At 42.6% G+C, this 18,169-nt stretch overlaps 1 protein-coding gene across 1 annotated transcript in view; it reads left to right on the plus strand.

The window, feature by feature from the left end:
- The first annotated feature begins 262 nt into the window (after positions 1 to 262).
- Positions 263 to 18,169, plus strand: part of PCSK1 (proprotein convertase subtilisin/kexin type 1) — a 40,691-nt gene continuing 22,784 nt past the window's right edge. Inside the window, exons 1-6 of the mRNA XM_081131664.1 lie at positions 263 to 654; positions 4,067 to 4,171; positions 7,625 to 7,735; positions 9,702 to 9,848; positions 11,115 to 11,191; positions 16,515 to 16,603. Of these exons, the coding sequence (XP_080987790.1) occupies positions 475 to 654; positions 4,067 to 4,171; positions 7,625 to 7,735; positions 9,702 to 9,848; positions 11,115 to 11,191; positions 16,515 to 16,603 (709 nt within the window). The 5' untranslated portion in view covers positions 263 to 474. The remainder of the gene's footprint in view (positions 655 to 4,066; positions 4,172 to 7,624; positions 7,736 to 9,701; positions 9,849 to 11,114; positions 11,192 to 16,514; positions 16,604 to 18,169) is intronic.

An 18,169-nucleotide genomic window follows, 5' to 3' on the forward strand; every position in this document is an offset into this window, starting at 1 on the left:
CCTATTCCAACGGGGCACTTCTCTTTCAGAAGTGAAGGTGTTCCTCACCGCTGCAGAATTTAGGATCAGACAGGGACAGAGTTAACTGATCCCAGCGAACGGTTCCTTCCTTTTATTAATCTCTCCCTGCTTATTTTAGCCGCTTCTCCACCCCGCCAGGAATACCATCCAGATCTTAGTCCAGGTAGATCTGACGTCAAGAGATGGCTTTCGTAGATTTGACGCGTAAACACTCATTTCCATTCCAGCTGGGAAGGGCTGGGGCTCCGCTCAGCCGGGAGACCAAGGAGCTGCACTCGGCGCTCGCCGCCGCCCAGCCTCCCCTCGAGTCCCTCCTATCTCCTCGCAGAGCAACCGGGGGGGAGAAGTGGTCCGGAGCCCGAGGGTGGAAAGAGCGAATCTTTCTGGCTTTGCTCCTGTCTCGCTTCTTTCCGCCCCCCGCTTCCCACTTCTGTGCGAGCGTGTGTGTGAGCCATGCAGCGAGGAGCCTGGACTCTGCAGTGCGCCGCTTTCGCTCTCTTTTGCGCTTGGTGTGCATCGAACAGTGTCAAAGCGACGAGGCAGTTCGTGAACGAATGGGCGGCGGAGATCCCTGGGGGACCCGAGGCAGCCTCGGCCATAGCCGAGGAGCTGGGCTACGACCTTCTGGGTCAGGTAAGAGTTTGCACTTTCAAGAAACTTTTGGGGGCCCAAGGGGACGGACGGGACGAAAGCGCGATCTCCCAAGCGAGCCCCAGGTTGCCCTCTCCTGAGCCCTGTGGCGAAGCGCGGGAGCTCCTCCAGCTCCCCCGCCTGCGGGCTGGGAGCGAGCACGCTTGCATTATTTATTGTTTGGGCTGGGCGCAGCGACGCTGAACCGAGCCGCTGCAGCTGGGTAGAGCTTGTTCTTGCTGTCGTCCGCTCTGAAATTGAAATCCGTTCCCGCACGGTTTAAAAAAAAAAAAAAAAAATCCCTCCACGCTTATTCACCGAACTTGAGATGCACGCAGGCTCCTGCCGACGGAGCGCCCCCGGGAGAGGCAGCGCGCCGCGTCCCCCGGGCTCAGCCAGCCTGCGTCAGGAGCCGGCTGTTTCCTCCTTTCAATATGGCAGCATCAGCCCCACGTCCTGCTGCGAGGGGCTGACCGGGCTCGGAGGGGTCCGCCGCAGCCCCCGCCAGCGCGCCCTGGGCGCGGGGGGAGCGCCTGCGGCTGGGACTGGCGACCCGGGGCCGGGGGTCGCGGGGTGCCTGGGGAGCGGGCGAGAGAAGAGGTGGGTGGAAGGCAGGGACGGACTCTTCACGCCTCTACCGAGGGCCCCGGGATTTCACCGGGAACTTGCGAAGTCCGAGCTTCACAACTTTGCTCGGTCAGCACTCCCCCTGCACCTCCCTTCCCCCCAGGGTCAAACTTCGGAATTGACGGCGGGGAAAGGATTTCTTTCTTTCCCGTTCCTCAGCCGAATACATAATAGCTTCCCTGGGGGCTTCAGCTTGAGGGAAACTTGCCTCCGAGTGAGGCTGGGTTAATTGGCAGCTGGGGCGGGGAAGGGGCTTTAAGGCTTTGATGGGGGGAGGGCTGCTTAGCTGTGCAGTTGGGGGGGGGGCGGGGAGCAGGGTGTGCGTTCTAATCAAGTTTCCCCTGGCTTAGCATCCAGCCCTCACCCCTTGCCTTGGAAGCTGGAGGGGGGAGGAGGGAGTTGTAAAACATTTTGGCGCGGTTTTTTTCTGGAGGTGGTGGTAGAGACTCGGCTGAAGTCACAGATGAGTAATCGGCGTGGGCGGTGGCTCAGCCGCAGATCGAATCTGCTGGGGAATAGCCTTCCGTTTGCCAGAAGCTTCATTCTCCAGCTTTAAAAGCCAAACCGTCTCTGAGACGCCCAGCAGGAGAGTCAGTGCACAGACTGACTTCTCCGTGTCCCAGGCGCAGACCGAGACCTTTGCTTCTGTTCAGACCTAATCCTGTGCCAGGCTCCGTGTTAGGGGTGAAGACTAATAGGAAGGGAAGACTTAAAAAATCAAGAATCTAGAGCAGACTGGTTTAGAAACAGATGGTGGTAATGGCATGTAAGGTGTAGTAATAGTTGTACCTGGAATCTCAGTATTTGTTGATTGAAGACGGAGGGGAATTGGGGAGGGGTGAGAGAAGACCGCACAAAGGAGGAAACGTGCACAGCGTTTAGGAAGGAGACGCAAAGGTTCGATGAGAACATGATGGGATTGGAGGAGGCACTCCCGACATAGAAAACAGCTTGTGGGAAACAGGGAGATACAAAGAAAGCTGCTGAGCAGTAATTTGGAAACTGCAAGGGATTGTGAGGATCTAGAGAGAGAGTGTGTCGTGTGGGCTTGTACTGGTGTGTACCGTGGGCATCGTGGAAATCTTGTGTGTCCTGTGGGGATGGGGGTCGGACTAGGGACTTAATCCTGTATCCTTTGGACAGCTAAATAGCACTGGTGACTTCGGAGGAGATTGTGGGAGGGAGCAAAAGATAATCCCTCTTCCTTTTCTCACCTATTAGCCTCAGGCATTCATCCAAACCTGGACCATTCATTATGGAAATTGCCTTTCAAAATCACAAATTCTAAAACTAAAAAACAATAAGTCAGTATTCTTGGTAGGATCTTCAAGGAAGGGGTGGCATAGCCACAAGCTTTAAAAAATAGTAGGAAAAAACATTATATTTACACATGATTTGCATATGCTGTATTTTCTCTAGCCATTTCCAGTTAAAGTGGCATTACTAACAAACACTTTAAAAATAACAATTCTTTGTAAAAAACTAATAATGCTTTCCTGGTTCTGCTTATTTCTCCCTTTGTTTACACTAAGTTAGCATCACTATCCTGAGCTCCTTAAGGCCTCAGCAGAAAGCTAGGATTGGGGGGTGACCAAAACCAGTTGGAAAGCAGAAACAGAGCTAAGCATTGGTGAACTTTTCTGTAGCTACTGGTTTTTTTCTCCCCAACTCAATCTAGAGCTTATAACAGATTCACTCCCTGAGGTTCAGGCTTTGAGCAGGGCCTAAGGATCTCTATTTAAATATTCTCTAGGTAATGCCCTGGCCGGTGTGACTCGGTTGGAGTGTCCTCCCACACACTGAAAGGTTGCAGGTTCGACTCCTGATGAGGGCGAGTAGGGAAGTCAACCAGTTGATGTTCTCTTTCACATCAATGTTCCTCTGTCTCTCTCCCTCCCTCCCTCTCTCTCTTCCCTCTATCTAAAATCAATAAGCATAGCCTGGGTGAGAATTTAAAAAAATTCTTTACGTGATAAGAACCACCAATTTAAAGAATACAATTCTAATACTTTCAATAATAAAGGTATTTTAAAAAAAAAAAAAAGAATACAATTCTTCTGAAATAACCTATTTTCAATTATTTGTCTCTTAATTTAAAAATAAATACAGGGCATCTAGAGAATTTGGTGGCTTTAAATTAGGTACTGTTTTGAATAAAGGGACACGAGCTTAAAGAATAATGAACATAGTTCTAAATGGACCAAAGGTGTTGATAGTCCCCCCAAGAAGTTTGCACCTGCCCTAATGTAGCAAGCTGGCTTTTCCCCCAAAGCCTTCAGCTGCTGGAAAGCCTAACGGTCACTGCTAGTAGCTTATAACAATTTGCACTATGGATTGAATGGTTATATTTTATAACAACAAATTGTTTCAGCTGAATGTGGCACTGACCATATATAGTACCCACAGGGTTTGCTTGCTTTCTGCAAATTGTTGTTCTCTGAAAGAATGAATTTGATAAAATGGGTTTTAAAAAAAGAAATGTCTACCCACACAATATTGTCACACAGAAAAACAAAAGGAGCCCCTCTGAAATGTGTGGAACAGAAGCACCGCCAGCCCCCAAGTACAGTGGGAGCCCAAGGAACAATTCCATGAGGCTCATAGCACTCAACACACTAACCAGAGAGGGATGGCTTCGGTCAGTATCTTCCTCATGAAGAAAAAAGTTAACTTCAGGTACAAGGAACGGGCTTAATAAACGCTGTCTCTAATTTGGTTGGGTTCCAATCTAATCCATAAATACATATTTTGGAAAGAGGATTTTAATTTTAATTTTTTTCTTTTATAGATCGGATCACTCGAAAATCATTACTTATTCAGACATAAAAACCATCCCCGAAGGGCTCGAAGGAGTGCCCTTCACATCACAAAGAGATTAGCTGATGATGATCGGGTAAGTGTTGTGCATTTGTCTTCAGACCAACCTGACTTATCTGTTTCCTTATGATTGACAACAAGAGCAAAAGCACTTCTTCTTTATAGTGGTCAGTTATTCATCTGTAGTGTTTCTTGGTATTTCCATCGGGTTGTAATTGTACATAATAACTAGATTAAATTGAATTGGTTGAATTAACTAAATTGTGTATATATATATTAGTAGCTTACAAATCCAGTCTGAGGGCATGAAAGTAAATGTTGAAAATAAAGTGGCAGCACTAATTAAAATGTCTGACAATACAATCAATCAACAACCTTTTATTTTATGCCTATTATGTACCAAGCCCTTCAATATCTGATGTGGGGATGCCAAAGAAATGTAATATATGAACCTTGCTTTTAATAACATTTCACTGTAATTGAAAATGACATTCTGCCATTTCTATTTGGTTTGGTTATAAAAGAAACTAATGTTTATGAAGGAGCTTTAAATCCATGTCTTCACAAGTAAATGTTTTCATAAGTATTAATTACATTGTTTGATCCTATTTGATCTCTCTTTATCCTGGTTCAAACACATATTTAGTGATTAGACGACAGCAGGAAATGTCTAGAATGAATATAGGTAAATAGTCTGGGGACAATTTGAATGTATGTGTAATATACCTATTGATATCTGAAGTCTGTTTTAAAGTCAATAGAAATGTTGACTATATTGGGAGTACTGCAGTTTGCATACACAATATTGCCTTTTCTCGAAAATGTGCGTACTGATGGAAATTTATCCTGGCCGGCCTGATATCTATAAACATGGTTTCTGTTGCCTAGGACAATCTAGAGAATTATAGAAGCTTTGTGAGAGATAGAACACAACCTTTCAACTTCCCAGAAAGAAAAGTAAAAGTGAAAGAAAGGTGATAGAACTGTTGAAAGTACATGGAATTCATAAACCCTATGAAAACATTTGCTCTTTCATTTGTTCCACAACTAATAGAATTTTAGAAAGAGAATAAGACAGCCCTGGCCAGGTGGCTCCGTTGGTTGGAGCATCCTCCCACGTTCCAAAGGGCTGTGGGTTGGATTTCTGATCAGGGTCACACCTGGGTTGTGGGTTCGATTCCCAGTAGGGGCGCTCCAGGAGGCAGCTAGTTGATGTTTTTCGCTCTCTCTTTCTTTCCCCTCCTCCCCTTCCTCTCTCTAAAAACAAACAAAAATATCAATAAAAACATATCCTTGGGTGAGGATTAAGAGAATTTTTTTAAAAAGAATAAAACAGATTATGAGGGTAGGGAATGATTGAACCTGGGTTACTACTGGTCCGATATAAAAAAGCAATCACACCCAGACAAAGAATGCTATCTCAGGACCCCAGACAGTGACCCGCAGCTCATGAGCACCCATTGCTAGCTTTTTATGCAAGTTAATGGCTAGATATGGAGACCAAATCAGAGGCCCTGAACACTACTTTAAAAGTTTCTTGTCCAGTGAAGACTTTCCTTCACCATCCCAAGACAGATGGCTTATCATCTGTGGGCTCTGACAGGTAGGACAACTTTCAAGACTCTGGCGAGGCTCAGTTCTTGGGCAAAACAAGAGAGAGATTTTCTTGCTTATTAAAGGCAAGCCTAACATTAACACACAAACTGACCTCACTTCTCATCTTCATAGGAAATCAAACTGACCTCCCTTCTCATCTTCATAGGAGAAAACTGGACAGAATGGAGCATACCTAACTTGTTATTACTTAAAGTAACCTCACTAAAATGAACAGATGCCCCAGTTCCATTCTTTAGGTAGTTCCTTAATCGTTGATTTGGGGGAAAAAATCTCAAGGAATAGTGCAGAAGAGCTAAATTTTACTCTTCATGAAAAAAGAAATCCATATGATCCTAAAAAATTATCTCCGGAATAATTTAATTGCAGGCAAAATCCTAGAACCCATAGCAGCTTGAGTGGAAGGTTGGACTAAGTGATGTTTACTGCTCTTTCTAAATCAAAAGGATTATTTACAAAATTAAATATATGATACCTATTATATACATAAGAGTAGGACACCACCAATTTGTTCTGTTTCATATGGCCTGCTTTTATAGAGATTAATATGGGATTTTCAGTCAGTGACACTGATCACGTTTCCAACAATTGGGTGGCAGAGTGCCTCTTCTTTATTCCATTTTTTAAAAATTGCTTTTGATTGCCATTTTACTGCTTTTTTTATGGGGAATAAAATCCTTTCAAATTAGCCCTCTGAAATGCAGCAATCCTCCATCTTTATAAGACTGTTAATGAAATCTCCAACTGTAAGTTACTCTTTTCCTCAAAAATTAGTTCTTGTTCCCTAGCAGCCAGCTTTCAAAGACCGAGTCAGATGCAGGCAGTATATTCCAAGCATTTGGGTATTTTAAGCCAAAACAATTAAGCTTGAAAATACAGGCACTTTAAAAATAAATTATAGTCACTGATTTCTAGCTCTCAAGCCCCTCCAATATTTATGATTGGTTTGCAGTATATTTTCTAATTGAAAATTCAGTCTTAGTGGATGGCTTTACCCTATAGTTGCAAATTATTTTTCAGTTTTTATTTTTGGATCTGACTCATAAGTTTCCTCACCTTAACAATACCCCACCACACACTGGACTGCTGTCACATGGGCAACAGAGAGGATATGTTTTGGGTAGGAAACCGTCACGCTGCCAACAAAATAAGAGCAGGGTATTATCTCATAATGAATATAACCACAAGGCAGCCCATCACCCTCTCAGGACCTCAAGTATAATAGGATTATGCCATAAATGTGGGGCAGGTGATTTTTGTACTGTCGGATCTCTTTGCATAATGCATGAGACTAAATTAATGGTAAGTGTGCGTGGTCAGTAGTGCTCATTCATCACCCTGGATCTGTTTCTTATATTAAAGACTCTTAAGCAGGAGGTTGAAGCACAAGGGAGCCAGATTTGCGAAGACATAGCACCTTTCTTGTCTTGCGTAACGTTTGCAACTTCTAGCTTTTGTGTGTAAAGAAAGAGAAATTAAGCTGTAAGAGCATCATAAAAACAGTCTCTGGGACCTCTTAGCTTGTTGACTCATTCCATGAACATGAACACATTTTCAGCTACAGAGCCCTGAAATCTCAATATAAAAAATGAGTATCATGGTCCATTTGCTGATGAAAGCAGGCTGAACTTCTATTTCCACTGTAATCACAGGGTAAATAATTTGAGGCAATTGTCACTTCACTGACTCCGTCTCCTCCCCCTAAAGGTACACTTTACTGTAATAGAGGAAATGTTCATCTCCCCAGTGGGCTAACCCTTCTCGCTGAGCTGCCAGTTTGATCTGTAGTTAAACAAAAACATCACGGAGCTGCCTGAGCTCTGATGGGAAGGGTATTGGAGCTCGTTAGAGGAAAGATGATTACACAGAGGTGGCTATCTGACTGCTGATTTTCTTACTATAAATCTCCTTGCAGGTGAGATGGGCTGAACAACAGTATGAAAAGGAGAGAAGTAAACGTTCAGTTCTGAGAGACTCAGCAGTAAATCTCTTCAATGATCCGATGTGGAATCAGCAGTGGTACTTGGTAAGTACCTGCAGGACTGTGTGGGACCCTGGTTTTTTGTTACGTCTGCACAATAGATTTTTTAAATGATGGAGAATTCACCAGAGGACTATGTTACTTGGAGATTAGGGCTGATGGGCCCTTCCATGATCTGGATCTTCTGTTTTACTGGGTGAGAGTGTCTGAAATGCAGATCTTCAGCTGCTATGGGGGGTGGGGAGGAGTTGCCTTCTTGTCTTCTTAAGCTTACTTGGAGTACATGCAAAAGAATCATGTCTTGCAAGTTCGAGTTCCAAGACAGTATTCATGGCAAATATCACATTTGGTCAAAGTTACTCTTGAGAACCCTTTAAATCACTGAAAGAATACAGTAAACATAATTCACTATATAAACCTCTGAGTGGCAATTCTTACATGCTTATAGGCGAGAATTTCTGAACAAGGCTAAAGGAAGGAACACAGGAAAGAGAAAAGATATTTGCAGATGTTCACGCTTGCAAACCATTCCCCCTTTAAGATAGTTACCAAATCCTTATTGGTATGTGGGCATTGAGTGGAGAAATTGTAATCGTTCCTGCTAGCCTCTAAAGTGTTCTCCCTTCTGTTTTAATATAAAGCCTCTACAGTAGTAATGTATGTTAAGAATATTATGAAAGATAAATTTTGATGACAGCCATAAACTAAAGTTAGACATTCTTGTTGCATATGGACCCAAAAGAGTGTCAACTCCTTTCGACTCTCTCTTAACCTAAGCATTGCTTGCTCATGGCAGAAGAGACTTATTGGCTAACATTTGTGCTTTACTATGTGCCAAATACTATTCTAAGTGTTTAACATGAATTAATTCACTTAATTCTTACAACAACATTATGTTGTAGATATAGCAATTATGCCCATTTAACAGATGAAGAAACAGAGACATTGGCAAGCTGAATAACTTGCCAAAATCACATGATTACTAGTGCCTTATAATTTAGAGCTACAGAGGCCCTAGTCTAACAACCACGTTCTATGATTGTTCTTGAGACTGAGAGCTACAGAGGCCCTAGTCTTAACAACCATGTTCTATGATTGTTCTTGAGACTGAGAGAGGCCTTCGTCCCTGGCTTTAGCCAACAATCTGTGTGTAGTTTCAGCCTCCTGTAACTTAGCTTCATGTTGGTTAGTAAGGTCTTGTTTTCCCCCACCTCTTTCTGAGGAGCATCAGCTAGAAGGCAGTCCATTCACTGACACTTTTGATTGTTGTTATTTACAAATTTCTTATTGACCCCTTTACCAGGACCCTGGCACTCTTCTAATGCATCTCTCTCAAATGCATGGGGTGTGCTCAGATCTGTGTTCCCTTGCTGTCCAGCTCTTCTCTCCTACGGTCCCACACATTGTAACTATCGGAAATGCTATCTGAAAAAGAAAACCCCAAATCTCCTCTCACAGATACTTGTTTCCTGAATCACTCGTATTTGTAAACAGGCAATTAAATTGCAAGTCCTGGTGAGACCACAGCCTCCTGGGCACTCCAGGTTCTGCTCTTCCTTTTAGAAAAGTTATAAAGAACACCCACAAATGACTGTGGACCAGACAATATAAAGTAGGTTCATTGTGGCAATAGAGGCTTGGGATTTGGGGGGAGATGGAAACATAGGATATCAGATAAAGTTTAGGTAGAGGAAAAGCTGGAGCATGTCATTATAAATGAAAGAAACTTAGGGACAAACATCTTCAAAGCCACGTAGCTCAAAGAGAAGGGGCACAGGGTGACTCATTCTTTGGAGTGATTTTCCATTGGAACAATCGGGAAGAGCAGCACCTTGATGATTCACCTGGCCCTACCCTCAACTTTGTTTTTTATTTCACCTAATTGCCTTCTTCTAAAGAGGAGAGTGACCTCAGGAAAAACAAAGATGGGTCTCCAGACTGTTGCTTCAATTCTCAGTGTGCAGCAAACAAATTATGATTTGACTAATGTTTCTTTGTATTTCTTTACCAGCAAGATACTAGGATGACCGCATCCCTGCCCAAGCTGGATCTCCATGTGATACCTGTTTGGCAAAAAGGCATCACAGGCAAGGGGGTTGTTATCACTGTACTGGATGATGGCTTGGAGTGGAATCACACGGACATCTATGCCAATTATGTGAGTCTGGCCCCTCCCCTAACTTGCAGCTTAGGGAGCTGTCTACGCAGACATACAGTTAGGGTTTCCTTTCCTCAAGCAGGAGGCTGCTCGGATGTTGGCCCAGGGAATGATGGACCACTTCCCTCACCTCCCTGCCAGCCCATATGACTTTATTGTATCAGGAAGCACTGAAAGAATTTAGTAGAGCTAAGGACTGTACAAAAGCATGTGCATTGGGGTTGGGAAAAGGCACCTACACTAACTAAATTATTACAAGCTCTTCAGACTCTGTGCCACTCAGTGTTGGCTGCATTAAGTCAAGCTTCATGCCCAAGGTCATTTTCACAGTCTTCCGCCTCACCTCCCTTATGGGTCAGCATCTCTCACACTGTGAAGTTATGTGATGGGATCCCTTACATGCAAATTCAAAGTGTGGAACACACAGTGCAAAAAGGACAAGCTGATTAGAAATGGAAATAAGTAAATGAAAAGTATTTACTTAATTGTTTATGAAGCTCTCCATAATAGCTTAGGCCTTACTTAGATCAGAAGAGTCTCTGTTTCATCTTTAACATTGTCCCTTATCTTTATCTCATCCTTTCCACTCATCCACATCCTGCAGCTAAGAGCAAAGGGAAGGGGAAGGAAAAGAAGAGATAAAGATCAGCATAAAGTAGGAATTATGAAAAGATATGGAAAATATAGAGAAGTGGCAGTAGTGGTGATAGAATTCCTGTGTGGAAGATGTTTAAGGGTGGCAATCTGGTTGGAAAAGGGGGTGGAACTTGGGAGCTTGTCTTGAACTTCAAGCACACTCTCTTTAATTAAATTACACGTTTATTTAAGTATACCTGGGGAAGCCGAAAGAGATCAATGTGGACCTGAGCTACCTCTCTGCATCTACATTCATAAGAGCGATGAGTGTCAAAGTGTCGCTAACTAGCTCTACAATTTATTTAAGTCATTCAACTTCTCTGAGCCTCAAGTTTCTCATTTGAAAAATGAGGTGTTTGAATTAACTGAACTGGTTCCTCTGGTTTTAATATCCTATGAGCTTCTATGAGCTATGGGTTTGGTAACATTCACTGAGAATTGGGTGCTGCCTTGCTCTTCTGTCTCTGCCTGGCTTATGGGTATAATAAATAACCAGCCACTGGCCCAGAAACTCTGAAATGCAGACTTCTGAGCTATCAACCAGGGTAGAAAGGGGTAGGGAGAGAAGGCTTGGGAAGTGCTGTGTCATTTTTTTATGATGCTACTGTGTTATTTTTGTTGTCTTTTCAGGATCCAGAGGCTAGCTATGATTTTAATGATAATGACCATGATCCATTTCCCCGATATGATCCCACAAATGAGAACAAGTGAGTAAATGTGGATTGTGGGTGGGGGTAGCACTTTAAAATGTTTTTATATTATTTGAGCTCTCAGAAATGTTCATGTACACCATCCATGCCACAATATGTTGCTGCTTTTAAAACAGAAACCCAAAGTTCTCTTTTTATATTCCTTTTGGCTTATAGAACTATATTTCAATTAAACTTTCTTCTTATATTATAAAACATTCCCCTCAAATGTTACTGAATAGTTATAGCTTTAGAAACAATGCTTGGGACATAAAGAGTAATAACCTTCAGCCCCACCGACCCCACCCCCCTATTCCTCTATTTGTCTTCTGCTATTAACAACATGCTTGATGTTAGTCATGAAAAGAAATATAGATGCCCAAGATAACAAATCCCCACAACTTCCTATGGTGGCCACAACCATGCTCAGCAGTTCCTTCAGAAATGCATGGTCAGACACCAAACAAGAGAAAAGTACCTCGACGCCTGGTCCTCAAATTCAACACAGTCTCTGGGGCATTGGTTAAGTTAGCAACCTGTTCCAGAGCTCCTGCTGGATATTCTAAGCTACAGCGGGGGAAGAGAGGATATCTTTCGACTCCTAAATTAACTCTCTGTAGCAGCCACAGGGTAGTGATGAGGGAGGCCAAGAGCCAGACCTGCCAAAGCAAGAAGCCAAATAAAGACCCAAAGGCAAGAGAAAGTTTAGCCTTCTTTCATAACCCCAAAGAAACTTCACCCTCCAGGCACTTGGCTTCAAATGTCTGTGTCCATGTGCGAACCCATCTTTGAGCATAATGATATATCTCATAGACTTCAAGGAGACAGTCACACTTTCTTCATTTGCTCTACCCTGAAGAGACTTACACCAAAGCAGACCAAAGCCAAGGCAAAAGTTGGGGCTTGCTGCTAGGGGTGGGAATGGAAAGAGCAAGCCACAAAAAGCTGTGTGGATGCCTCGTGAAGGGCTTCCCTCTCCTCTTTGTACGGCTTTCTCTCTCTTGGGCTGTTACCCAACTCAGGTCAATCAAGTTCTCTCCTCTTATCTCCTTCTCTCTTACTTTCCTTCTCCCTTCTCCTCTCTCTCTCGGAATTCCCATGTGGGCCTCCAGAGGGCCAACAAAACTCAGGAAGGGGGGGTGGGGCTCATGGACTTGGCTTCAACTTCTGGGTGTGTATTTCTTCCTTGGGAGGAAGAGGAGGCTTGGGGAGGGTCCTGGGACACTGCTTCTTTCAGCACCACTAACTTCTTCTGGGATTTACCTTTTTTTTAAATTTATTTCAGAGAGAGGAAAGGAGAGGGAGAGAGAGATAGAAACATCAATGATGAGAGAGTCATTGATCAGCTGCCTTCTGCATGCCCCTGACTGGGGATCGAGCCCACAGCCCGGGCATGTGCCCTGACCCAGAATCGAACCCCGATCGCTTGGATCCTGGGTGGATGCTCAACCGCTGAGCCACACACAGCCAGGCTGGGACTTACTTCTTAAAGGGGTTAACTGCAAACACTCACTAGTGGTTAGACATTCCAGTAACAGTATACCAGGAACTGTGATGGATGCCCTTGGTGGTAAGTGGGATGCCTCAGGAACTTACAGCATGCTCCCCAGATAAGTGTTCAGCCATATTCTGAGTCAGGGCCATGCAGGACCAGGAGGAACATCTGCTCTTTTGAAGCACAACCTTGTGGTGTTAGCCTGGCTGGTCATCACGGCTTTGCTTATTTCCAGTAGAGAGTGACATGAGGACATCACTTCTCTTCCTCTCTGTTTTATTTTGCCTCCTAAAGTGAGTGACAAGACATCTGCTCCTTCCCGCCTGGCAGGAACGTCCTAAGGAAATGGCTTACATGCTTAGAAGAAAGAGCACCCTTCTTGGAATTTAGTAAACATGACAACTCTCACCTCACCTGCTTGGTCAAGAGTAAGAGGAAATAGGCTGGCAGCCACATGGGTGCAGCAGAGGAAGCTGTTAACTAGAGGGGAAAGCCTCCTTCCTAGGCAGTGTACCCTGGATCTTGCCCCAGGATCCAACATGGGTGATGGCTGCGTAACACTTGGTGAAATTATATTCTCTAGAGTCTACTCATGAGAAAAGGGACTCAGATGTCCCTCTGTCTTTTCCCCAAAAGGGGAACTCTCATATCACAGTATTTATAATAAATGTAGTATTTGTAATATGATTCTTCCAACTCACAGAGCTCCAAAGGCCCCTAAGGAAGTAGCCCATGAGTATAACTGTACCTATTCTGTGCCTGAAAACTCTGAGCTCAGAGCACAGCCTGCCATGGATCTTCCACACAGTACAGTTAGTGTGGAGTAGCCAAACAGTTAAGTACAAACTTTGTAGCTAGATTTAGATCAAATATCAGATCTGCCACCTAGTAGTTAAGAGACCTTGAGTAAATTATTTAACTTCTTTGGGCCTCAGTTTATCATCTATTAAAAAGGGATAATAACAGTACCTACTTTATTGGGTTATGAAGAGGGGATTAAATGAGTTTATATGTATAATTGGCTTGGATAGTGCCTGATACATAAAAAAAGTTAAGTGTTTGCTATGATGATGATGATGATGATCGAGGCTTCTCAGTTAACAACTAAGGTAGACCTCTTTTCAGTGAGAAATCAGCATGACAAAAATACTATCATGAGATAGGGGATAGCAGAGACAAGTCAGTTTTCTAAGCCAATTCAGAATCTGCTATTTTGAAATTACACAATAAGCAACTATCTCTCAGAGTCCTCTTGACTGTCAACCAAAAAGGTAGCATCCTCATCATTTATCAAAAGGTATTATAAAAAATAGAATTATCCTTCAAGCAGGTTGTCAGAAATAAGTCCCTCACGTTTGGAAAATGAATGGCCCCATGTTATCTTGGCCTTCTAACAGAGACCTATTATCTCCCAATTCCAGGGCATTATGGCTCCAAACTGCCAGTGTTGCTTCTGTCCTTTATTACTATGTAAATGAGATTAATAGAAGCTTCCTTTGAATTTCCCTCTGCAAGTCAAATGAGGAATCACTAAATAATAAAATCTTAAAAGTGCAGGTAACTCTTACTGTTAAGCTGGCATGAATCCGTATTCAGTATTTCAATACCAATTACAGATTATTTTTCTAGTTAAATAACATATGTGACAAGGATATTTTAACCAGTATAATAGTAGTCTTTAAACTTCTTGTGGAATAATTTTCTAAAAGTCAATTTGTTTAAACTCCAGTTGCTACCATTGTTCTAAGACAATAGAAGGTTATTTTATCTCAGAACCTGATTTAAGGAAAGAAAAAAAGCTACAGGCCTAAAAAGAATGATGTAGAACCACTTTGATAAAATCTTCCTTCTTTCTCAAGGTATGGAGGTGGGAACTGAGGATAAGAGAAGGAAAAAACACCAGCCCCCTATTTATAGCTGATCCTATTGCACTTTTCAAGAAAATAGTCCTCAGTGAGGAGAGATAATAGGTCATGTCACATTGCATCATTTTTAGGACAGAGGTACAGTGCCAGGGATGTTTCCCAACAGGTTGATCCTGTTGGCTCAGGCTAGAGGTTTTGCTATCCTGGGCCCTGTCTCCCATATTATGTAAATGTGGTGACTTTTGGGAGTACATTTCCTGGAGGATGGCAACTGAATTTCTCCTTCTAGAAAAGCAAAGAGGACCAATTCATCAAAGAAAGTGCCTTCTGCATATTCAGTGTGAACACATTTCTTAGGAAATGGGTGTGGTGGTCAGGATAGTTTCAGTTGCAAGTGAGAGAATCCTAACTCAAAGATTAAGTAATATGGGGATTAAAAAACAATTTTGCCAAGGGATGGTCTAGCTTCAGGCACTAAAAGATCCAGGAGCTCAAGTAATACGCCACCAAGACACCAAACACTCTGTCTCTACCTCCTAGTGCTGCTTGCCTAACTCAGCTTCAGTCTCAACAGAATCTTGGCTGGCAACAAGATCCACATGGCTCCGATGGAACCTAAAGCTGAAGACTCTGGAGAAAGATTATAAATCTCTTCCGCAGAATCTGCATTAATCCTTGAAAGCTGCCTGGGAGAAGGAGCCCTATAAAAGAGAGAATCACAAAGAGTGAGGGAGGGTCATTTCCCCAAAAGGGAAAATTCTAGAAGATGAAAAAGAATGTCCGCTGCACTAGGAAAGACCTTGAATTAAAGATGATTTCATTGTTCTGACTCAGGAATCCTAGCCAATATTTGGAAGAAGCAGGAATATCATTTAGTGGAAAATCATCTTTGGTACTTTAGGAAAAAGAGGTAAATGAAATAGAATTATTTTGAATGACCCAGTTAATTTTACATTTTTACATTCCTTACCAGGCTAAATAAATAGATGTCTAGTGTGATAGGTTCTGGCTGAAGGATTGTCAGTGCCAACTAACCCTTCTTCTCTTTTCCTCTGTGTCAGCATATCTGGTCAACAGCTCCTCCAAGGCACCAACAGCCTTCACAATTCTCCCAAGTGCTTGCATAATAGAATACAGTCATAAAATAAACACACTTATACTAACATTCTCTTGATTTACAGGCCCTCCTGAGGTCTGGTAGTGGTGGGAAAAGACAATTATTATCCCCAGAATTTCAGAATGGATGCTTTAATGATGGGTTTTGGCCTGTTGCAGAGATGGATTTTTTTCCTCCAAATACTCTGAAATCATTTATTACCCTTTTGCCTGATTGCAAACCCAATCTTTTTCAGTCCTCTTGTCCCAACCAACGTTGCAGAAGCACCGTGATTTCCCAATTAGCCTGTAGTGTCTTCTCAAAATCTCAAACTCCTCTTGGTACCAGAAAACCCTCAGATATTTTATGTATGGTGTATCATTAGAGGAGAGAAGTATGTTTTGAGAGGGAATGCTGTCCTACTAGGGCTGGTCCAGGATAACCTAATCCAAGGAAGTCCCTAAGGGGGAAAGTGAGAAGTCACTTCACTCCCAGAAAGTATGGAGCAGAAGCCATTTGGAAACAATTTCTGAAAGTGTCAGAGTTGCTCATAATAGTATCCACAGCTAATATTTACTGGGTTCTTACTATATGCCAACCACTATTCTAAGTACTCTGTACACAGCATCGTGATCTCACAACCCTTTGAGGATACTTACCCAGGGTCACACTACTAGTTAGTGGCAGAAGCTAGAACCTGAGCTCATATACTCTGGCTCCTGTACCCATACCCTTCATATGATACCAATACTTCATCTAATGCTGATAGGAAGAAACCAGAGAAAAGGCAGACAAAAAGCCAATATGTCCCTGTACCATGGATTCATGTGCAGAACAAATGTTTGTCCTCATTCATGGTTTTAATTCCCATTTTTTAATCCTCAGGCACGGCACGAGATGTGCAGGAGAAATTGCCATGCAAGCAAATAACCGCAAGTGTGGGGTCGGAGTTGCATATAATTCCAAAGTTGGAGGTAAAGCAGAGGGCTGTTCCTGTAGTTTGCACTTGTAATTAGAGTCTTGCATCACCTGAGGGAGACATGGACTCCATGCAAAATTTGCTGTAGGACTTGAGTGTGATTTGCAAATGAATCAATAGACCTGGATTCCTAGAAAATGAGAGCTGAATATATGCCATACATATGGGGGTAGGGGGCTGGAGGCTGGAAGTGTTGACTAGCTTTCAAACCAAATATAATGTCCTCTGTGTTCTGATTTAGAAGGGTTTCTTATTGCGTGCTTGCTCAGGGAACAGAAGGAGGAGGTAAATTTAGACAAAGAATTTCCCTGCCTTTCAATTTTGTACTTTATTTCATAGCAAAGATTTTAAGAATAAAAAGAATCCGTACTTATTATATTAAGAAGCCAAAGCTTATCTTCAATAGCAAGAATTTAGAATCTCTGGTTGTTTCAGCCAGTGTCTTTATGAGAAAACACATGGTAACTTCCATCAGGGCCATTAAGTAAAGGAACTGTTTACAAGAGTTAAAGGGAAACCAACAAGGCCTGACAAATGTAGGCAGATGTTACCACCTTTAGGCCTAAAGGAGCAAGTGGAAGGAGTCAGTGGAAACTGGAGAAAGAAAGCTGTGGCCATAGGAGAGAATCACTGGACAGGAGCTGTAGCCTTGAGTACAACCATGGAGCTACTTCAGGGGAATGAGTACCTCGCTCTCTCCTCACCCCCCAACCTCCTGCTGCTGTCCTCAGTTGGTGGAAACCAGTGGGAAGACAAGAGAACCTGTTCATACAGTTCCTGTGGAAAAGGGTGGTGGAGTCTGGACCTGCAAGGGCTCACAGAGACTCTTCCTTTTTAGAAATCAAATAAATATCCATCCTGGCATATATAATGCCTCTCTCACTAATACAGCACACTAATTACTGTGATACTAGCATCTTCAAAGTGCCATGTTAATTTAACAGAAGTGAAAGAAGAAGTACAAATTATGTAATCACCTAGAAAAAGAATTCCCTTTTTAAGTCATAATGAAATAAGTAGCTATAGTTTATGATAGAATCATCTGATCCATTTATTTTATAGAGGAGGAATCAGAAACAAGATTCTCAAGATAATAGTTTGTGACTGTAGAACTAAAGCATAAGACTTTTCATTCCAAGTCTACTGTTTTTTTTTCCATTATTCCACCCTTTGATAGTCTAGCCCCAAAGTGCATTTTTATATAATACTGTTTTTTTTCCATTACTCCACCCTTTGATAGTCTAGCCCCCAAGTGCATTTTTATATAATAATTTTCATCTTTAAGAATCTACTGTATGTATATCAATTATCCTGCAACACATTATAGACAGTGTATCCTGGAAGTTAACAGGATATATTTGGGTACCAGATTTCTGGGATTCAAGTCCTGGCTTTCCAATTTCAAATCTGTGTGGCCTTGGGCAAGTCACTGTCCATTTCTGCCTCAGTCTCTCCACCTCTAAAATGGGGAGAATTACAGGACCTACCTCAGATGGTTGTGGTAAGATAGATGAGTTCATAAGTTTAAGGCCTAAAAAATGGTAGCTGCATATTGTACATC

This window comes from Miniopterus schreibersii, assembly GCF_964146895.1.
Source record: "Miniopterus schreibersii genome assembly, chromosome: 3".
In the NCBI taxonomy this organism is placed as follows: domain Eukaryota; kingdom Metazoa; phylum Chordata; class Mammalia; order Chiroptera; family Miniopteridae; genus Miniopterus; species Miniopterus schreibersii.